Raw genomic sequence first — 7,851 nt, forward strand, 5'->3', positions numbered from 1 at the left:
ACCAACCATCACCACCAAATCACCGCTGCCTCCACCCTCTCGACACTACCGAACGCCGCCGCCGCCGCCACCATTGCACTCTACTCCCCTTCGTTCCCTCTCCCCAGCCTCCCCTTCTGATTTCTTCCACCACCACCCCACTATCTTTGCCAGAGGGGGAAAGGTTGTGTTTTGCAACGCTTTGGATGGATCTGAGATCTGGACATATGCGTTTCTCGCAAGAACTAGGTCCAAGCGCTGAACCGGATCGCATCAGCATGCTCCAAGACGACCTGCTCCTCCTCATCCTCGCACGGCTAACCTGCATCGGTGCCGCGGTGCGCACCGGCGTCCTATCATGCCGGTGGCGTGGCCTCTGGACCAGCCTCCGCCAGATTATCTTTCGCGACATCATGTTCGACTCGATCGAACTAGTGCTCAGCTGCTACGCTCATCCTTCCCCTGTTGTTTCCCTCCTGGAAATCCATGTCTCCGAGCAGGATAGGGTCGACAGTCCTAGCGTAAACTCAATGTTGCGCCTTGCTGCGCCGCTCGACCCAGAAAAGCTTGTCATCACCCTCCCCTCGCGCTCTATATCAGACCAATCCATCATCGTCGATTTGCCTTGCTTCCACCGTGCCACTTCCATCGTGTTGGAGAATTTTGACATCATTCACTGTGTGCTAGCTGACATCAAATTCAATGCCCTCGAAGCGCTTTCCCTTTCGCGCTGCAAAGCCGATCTTGATGCCTTACTCTCCTACTGCCCACACGTGCACACGCTCCACCTTAGCAGCCTTTTGTTTGAGACATGGAACTTGAGGGTGAATTCTTCGTCGCTGCAGGAGCTTATTGTGGACACTATATGGGCAACAATGTGTCAACATTGTTGCCCCCATTCTTAAGAAATTGACGATGATCTTTATTCCATTGCCGGAGCTCAAGAATGTTTCCGTCTTGGCCCCAATGCTGGAGATGGTCGAGTGGCACTGCACCTACAGCGATGACTCTATTGTGTTTGGCCTTTGGAAACTCGAGCTTCTAAGGTTGCCCACGACAAGGAGGCAAGGAAAATTGCGTTCACTATGTATTCATGCCTGCGCGGTGAGCCTCTTGTCCTGCTAAATTTACTAGATTACCTGACTAAAGAAATTTAGTGAATGACATATTTTTTGCCTATTTTTTTCCAGAAGTTGTCACTTCTTCCCCATGAACCCACCTTTGCAAAGGAGATAGAGAAGCATATCATTGTTAACTTCTCTCATTTGAAGCTATATGTACAAACAGGAGGACATATTTTTGGAGCACTCGTGTTTTATCTCCTTACGATTAATCGAATTGCTAGTTCTATGAAGAGGCTGAAGATCGTTCTGTTGAGATCGGTGGTAATTAATTCTCCACTTTGACTATATTACCAAAATATATGGTGTAGTAGTTTTCATTTAGTGTTTTGTTGTAGGTGAAAGAAGAATGTCCAATGGATTGTCCTTGTGTGCCCATGAATTGGAGAACCCAAACTATCTCCTTAACCGCTCTAGAAGAAGTCGAAATTAATGGCTTCAACGGAGAGGATCATGAGTTTGATTTATTGGAACTAATACTCATATGTGCACCAATGCTTAAAAGAATTATTCTGAGATTGTCACATGAGGTCTTACCAAGTGAAAATGGATGCACCACAATATACGACATCTCCAGGGTCAACTCTTCAGTGAAATGCTATCTTTATCTTAGCTCTGGTGAGTATTCCGTCTGTCATGCATGATTAGAATGCTCCTACACTAAATAGAGATATCAGTGTTACTTCTTGTAAGTTTGGACTGTCAAGCTTTCATCGCTTTATATATGTTTACGGTTCTTAAAATGTGGTGTTGACATCCTGATTATATAGTTTAGTTGTGCATGTATCCCAATAATTGGCTAATTAATCATGTTACGTTCCTTTGGAATTTGTGTGCCCACACCCTCATATGTTTGTGTAAATAGAAATTCTATGTTGGAATGGTTCAGAACCAAAAGTTCATTATCTTTATCCGGGTTTTCTTACATTTGTCGCTCTTTTGCATTTTGCAATCTTCTATGCTGATCACACCCTTGTGCTTTGCATTTGTATTCTAGTTTATAGGTTAGCAAGAAGTAGGCGTCAACCAGTTGGCTAGCTAGAGTATGATAAAATGTTTGCAATACCCGCCGACCCGCGCCAAGGCTCCAAGTGTTGGTCTTGATTGGTAGTGTTTTACTTTCTTGGTTAGCCAAAGCTATCTTACCGAAATTCAATGGCCTTGGGGGGTTGGCACTAATTATTAATGCCAGTTAAAAAAATGGGCATGTACTTCTTATTTCTTTCCTTCTGCTCTTAGCAGGTGTTGTATTTTATTTGCAACTGAGAACAATCCATACACATACGATGATTACATTTGCACACTTGTGATACTGACCATAGAATTTCAATTGCCTCTGTTGCAGGGTTAGTGCATCATAGCCAAGACTGCCCGTAAACATGAATTTCATCCTTTTCTACGTGGATTCTTGGTGTCCACCGACAAGATCATCATTTTGCTTGATATCCAACTCTAGTACCTGGTCTCAAGACTTCACTTGGTTGCTTTCAACTGATTACATGTGCATTGTTTTGCCAGTGTGTACTATTGTTACTACATATATATGGTACTCAGTTAAATTTTGAATGGTATATCTTTCGCTAAATTAAAGAAGTTAATGCACTCAACTTATACCAGTAAATTTTCAAAGCTAGTGATTTTGCTAAGACTGTAGTCTCAGTTGTTGTTTGTGGTGTTTCATTTTGATGACGCGACGCATGTTTGGATTGAGAAGCAATGAATTTTCGCCTTGTGGCTCTTTATGCTTATATCTCTAGTTAGATTAACCAAATGAGTTGTGTGTTAGCTCAGCGTCCTAAAGTGCAAATTATCTTCCATTTCCTCTCTTTTCTAACTAAGGCATGAACAAAAGATGCATCTTGCTTATCACTTTGTAAAGCCATTGGAATGATTGTCCTCACAAGTTTCTGCCATGCCTGCACTGAACAAACACATGCATCCAATTGTACTTAATTTGCTATTATTTGGTTTGGATATATGTATATATTATCATCAAACACACTAATGACTCGGCACACTAAAGACAACTCTTTAACCTTCATCTTTTGATCTTGATTTTATGTACACATCTCAATTTACAACAGGAGTATTACATTATTAGATCTTGAGTACATATCTATTCTTTGCTAATTAGACAAAGGATAATTAAAACAATTAAGATATAAAGCTAATTAACTGAAGAACGTATATAGAAAATTTTGGAAATTCATCTGAAAAAGAAAACGATAGAAATTTGTTGGTATGGCATTTGCCTTGTCGTCATGCCACTCCATACAGTATTGTTTTGCAGTTCCCTCATGGCGGTCTTTGCCACAAGCCACGACATTGTGGCCTTTGCAAAATAGCACTTGTATTAATTTTGTTCGCTTCATTGTCAAACAACAAATTGATTTATGTATACTAATGCATATGTGATTGATGCTGCTTGACTTTGGGTATGAGCCATTTGATTCTTCAAATTGTGTGCTTTTGGGCATGTTTTCTAAGCTACTTATCCTACGAACATCCGAAAGTAATTTTTTGATGATGCATTAGTGTTCATTCTATTACTAGGTGGTGACTAGGTAAAGCCTGGTATGGTTAGGATTTTTTTTTTGAAAAGGAATTTGAAGCCTTTTAGCATATGCAAGCAAGCATGATTTTATTATAAAATGTTGAAACATCTGTTTGACATGAGAAAAATCTAACTCCATGGAGAAGAGAATAGGGGAGTGTATTTTTTTCATGCGTGAGTGTAGTGTATCGTAGTACACAAAGGAATATGGTAGGGAAATGTATTTAATTAATATCATTGGAATACGGTTACAAGATCCCCAAAATAATTGTGCTCTGTGGCCTACTAGCGCCCAGCCTGACTGTGGGTTTGTGTGATCTGCTGGTTCTCGGGGCCTTGGAAGGTTCCAGATTAATTACTCTCGCAGGTTGCTTCATTGGATAACTTTGATTGAGCCTTAGGGTCATCCTTGTCGCTTTTGTCGTCTTCATTTTGCGTTCTCCATGCATGATAATGGTGGTGTGTGTGGGCAGTTGCAGAACCTATGTCCATGTCGGTACATGCACCACTGTAAATGTGGCTTTTTCATTAGCCACGCCCACCCTCGCCGTCGTGCCTCGTCGATCTTGGTGGCATTGTTGTAGTTGGTGCTGGTATAGCATGCATGGGTTCCTGCTTGGCTCGGACTTCTCGACGACTAGCAACTTTGTCGGGGTATGCGAAGGTTGCACCTTGTGGGAGTAAGTTGTTGGTAGAATTTCAGTTACAAGAAAGCTACCACTCAATGCGAACAACGAGCGTAGCACGAACACCACAACCAACCAAAACAAAGACAAACAACACCGCCGAACAAGCTACAACGCAAAAGAGCCTATCATAAAGTGACACAAAGCACCGCATCTCAACTGACGCCCAACACGCCCGAAGACCAACAACTTCCGCAGATATTCTCTTATCGATGCACCATCCATCCTTCGCGCCTGAGAGGAAGTGGCAGATGAATGGCGGGACTCGATCCGCCCCGGGAAGACATCGTCTTGGACACACCGACAGCGGACGTGCATAGCGCCGCTGAGGATCAAAAAAAGGACCACAATGAACACCGGAGGAGAGCAACGAGGAGTCAGCCTTGTCTCCAAACACCATGCTCCCAACAAAGGAACGATGTCAAGGATGCCGCCATCATGCCGATCCATCGAATCGTGGCTTTCGCCCGGAGACATCCACCAACTCCAGGAGCACGAAGAACAAGGCGAACACGCCCGGCGTCGCCTCCAAGAAGGGGAATGACATCCACAGGTGCCATCGCCGCCGACCCGGTAGAAGCCGTGCAAGATTTTCATCCGCGCATCGCCCATCACCCCGCCTCCAAGGAATTGATAGCACGTCCAAGAAGCCTCACACCGCCACCACCACAACACTTCCCGATGTAGCTGCAAAGACGAGCACCAAGGACCGAACGCCAGGCAGGGAAACCACACCATCCACTCCCACCTACATGAGGAACTGCAGCCAACCAGCACCTCCGGCCAGGTCCAAGACTGCCTGCAACGTTTGTTGCCCATTCCAAGGGACGGCCTTGTGACAACCGGACCTGCCTCTCCACGCGAGAAACCCAGGCCAGCACCACCAGGAGAGCACCGCCGCTCGCCACGCTGCACAGAGATGACGACCACTAGCTGCTCGCAAGACTCCAACTTGGTCGAGCCATCGCAGTGCCGTCACCGACCTGCCGTGGGAACCCGCCGCTGCCTCCAGCCGGTGCCGCCGCCACCAGAATGTGCCACATCTCCGCTGCCAGATCCGGCAAGCCGTCGCACCACCAACCCACCTGCCATGCGCCGGCCCTCAGCCCTCATCTCCGGACAACACGGACGAACTGGCTTGAGCCACCACAGTGAAGAGTACCAAACCGCCACCGGCCTACGCACTCCGCTGCGACACACCACCACCAGCGGTCAGCATCGCCCCTCTCCGCCTCCACGCAGCGTGCACTGCAGAGCCCCAACGCGCCCACCACCGAGGCCTCGAGACGGCCACGCAGGAACGCCGCCCGCCCATGACGCGGCCAGCAGGGAGGCCCCCGCGTGCCCGCAACCGCCGCCACACCATGCATCAGATCCGGGCTGGCCAACCCCGGATCCACTCGCCGACGCCGCCGTAGGCCCCTGCTGCGCCAGTTCGCAGCGCCTCCGCGAGGGAACCTCCACCAGCTCACGAGCACCGTCGCAAAGAGCCCCGCCGCCGCCATCCCTGGGGCGCGCACAGCTTCGCCGACGTCCTCTCTGGCGGCGGCGAAGCGGGAGGGAGGGGATGTGAGGTGGCCCGACGGCGGCGGGATTAGGGTTGCCCCCGAGTCGCCAGAGGAGGCGAGTGGGAGGGTCGTTGGTTGCCGCCCCCACGTCGGTTATTTTTGGACTATTCTTTACGTCATCCGCTTTATGCCAATTAGCGTTGAGTTCCATGCGCTCGAGACGTTCTCCCTTTAGCACTATAATACCCGACCTCGACCCTTTTTCTTTCATGTTACCCGCGCTTGCGCGCTCCGCCTCAATGATATTTTATTCGAGACTTGCGACCTAAGCGTGAACTCACCGTCACTAGAGGAGCTTGTTGTGAATAATATCTCAACAGAATCCCTAGTGCTATGCAGAGGTTTAAGACCATCCTATATATGGACATCAACGGGAACTAATTCTCTGTTGTGACACATATGATAACTACATTTTCGTTGCAATCAAACTTGCAATATTGACTGAAGCTTTTCAATTTGCCTCTGCTGTAGGATTGATGCACACCGGTCAAAGTTGACCATCGACATGATTATCATCCATATGCATCATAGGATAACCGTTGAGGGGCCTGTGCGGGCGGTGCGACCGCACAGGGCCCCCAAATTTCAGGGGCCCCGATTTGGGCCATATGGTTAATGTATATATTCTGAGTTTGGGCCGTTTTCATTATTCGTCAATGGTTGGAGCCAGCAGTTAACTGGGCTCCATCGCTCTCCCGAACTGGGCCTGTACGCCTGGTCATTATCCAGAACCCCGAGACCGGTTCGATCGATCATGTCTGCGAGGGGATCAGGGGATGTGCTGCTTCCGCGTTGATAGGAAACCTCTTCGACCTCTTTCATCTTGATTGGATCCCCTTGGTCACTGCTACTTCTAGCTCTGATTGATTGAGGGCAGGCCTGATCGAGGAGTGCAAGAAAACAACAAAAAGGTTTGGGGATTCTTGATTCCGCTCGCTTCTCTCGTTCCAATGTGTCGATTGGTATTTATGGGTGGAGCTTTTTGTCCTGCTGCAGGTTGAAGGGAAGGAGACGAAGGTAATGCGAGAGATGGACGAACTTGCGAGTTAAATTTGATGTGCGTCTAATGTGTCCAATTTTTTATTTACCTCTTGTTTCTGAAGGGCATGGGTACTTGAAAAATAAGCAATCACGTTGCCTCCATCTCCTACAGACCGAGTTCTTCCATGAATTTGACCCTAGACGATCTGGTAAGTGAGTCACTATCGATGCAGTTTAGTAGTACCATTTATTCTTCTGGTATTAATATTTGATATATACTTCTGAATACTATACGCAATAATGCATACTTCAATTATATACTGTATATATAATTAAGTAGGAGAATGTTTTAGTTATATTGGTTATTTAGTACTCCCTCTGTAAACTAATATAAGAGCGTTTAGATCATTAAAGTAGTGATCTAAACGCTCTTATATTAGTTTACAGAGGGAGTATATGACTTGTAAAAAATTTAGGCCTAATTTTTTGCATTTTACACCGGGCCCCCGAATTTCTGGAGACGGTGGATTATTGGTGTGCATCGACAAGATCCTTTTCATGCTGACCAATTCCGTTATGTGTGTTGTTTTGCTAGTGTACTATACAACCGTTGCTAGTTTAAATCTTTGAAAACGAGGGACGACATCCGAAAATTGATAAACTCAGATCACCCATAGGAAAGAGGGGTCTTACAGAAACTCGTGTAAGTTTGGTCAGGGTCATCTCGAAACAGTCAACAACAACATGAAAATGTTATAAGAACACCAAAAACTTAGAGCACAAAGTCCGGTTTTGATGTTTCTCAGCTTGTTTCACCCTCTGGATCCTGCGACAATCCTGTGAAGGGTTAATTTTGCTGGCTTGATTTTAAGTTTGTTGGTCATGTCTTTCTTCCTTTTTACACTCGATAATCCTACACCTACATAAGGTCTACCAAGACTAACGTAACTTTCCTAACTAAC

The 7,851-nt window shown here is 46.4% G+C and overlaps 2 protein-coding genes across 5 annotated transcripts in view; both read left to right on the plus strand.

The window, feature by feature from the left end:
* The window catches only part of LOC119329803, a 6,961-nt gene extending 4,215 nt beyond the window's left edge, over positions 1 to 2,746 (plus strand). For all 4 annotated transcript variants that reach the window (XM_037602897.1, XM_037602898.1, XM_037602899.1 and 1 more), the window contains 4 exons: positions 825 to 1,083; positions 1,170 to 1,364; positions 1,439 to 1,718; positions 2,446 to 2,746. In XM_037602897.1, the coding sequence (XP_037458794.1) occupies positions 825 to 1,083; positions 1,170 to 1,364; positions 1,439 to 1,718; positions 2,446 to 2,477 (766 nt within the window). In that variant the 3' untranslated portion in view covers positions 2,478 to 2,746. The remainder of the gene's footprint in view (positions 1 to 824; positions 1,084 to 1,169; positions 1,365 to 1,438; positions 1,719 to 2,445) is intronic.
* Positions 2,747 to 6,687: 3,941 nt separating this feature from the next.
* LOC119331954 overlaps positions 6,688 to 7,851 on the plus strand; it is a 7,486-nt gene continuing 6,322 nt past the window's right edge. The window contains exons 1-3 of the mRNA XM_037605130.1: positions 6,688 to 6,819; positions 6,905 to 6,925; positions 7,012 to 7,098. Coding sequence (XP_037461027.1) covers positions 7,075 to 7,098 — 24 coding nt within the window. The 5' untranslated portion in view covers positions 6,688 to 6,819; positions 6,905 to 6,925; positions 7,012 to 7,074. The remainder of the gene's footprint in view (positions 6,820 to 6,904; positions 6,926 to 7,011; positions 7,099 to 7,851) is intronic.

The sequence above is a fragment of the Triticum dicoccoides genome, chromosome 7A, assembly GCF_002162155.2.
Source record: "Triticum dicoccoides isolate Atlit2015 ecotype Zavitan chromosome 7A, WEW_v2.0, whole genome shotgun sequence".
Classification (NCBI taxonomy): domain Eukaryota; kingdom Viridiplantae; phylum Streptophyta; class Magnoliopsida; order Poales; family Poaceae; genus Triticum; species Triticum dicoccoides.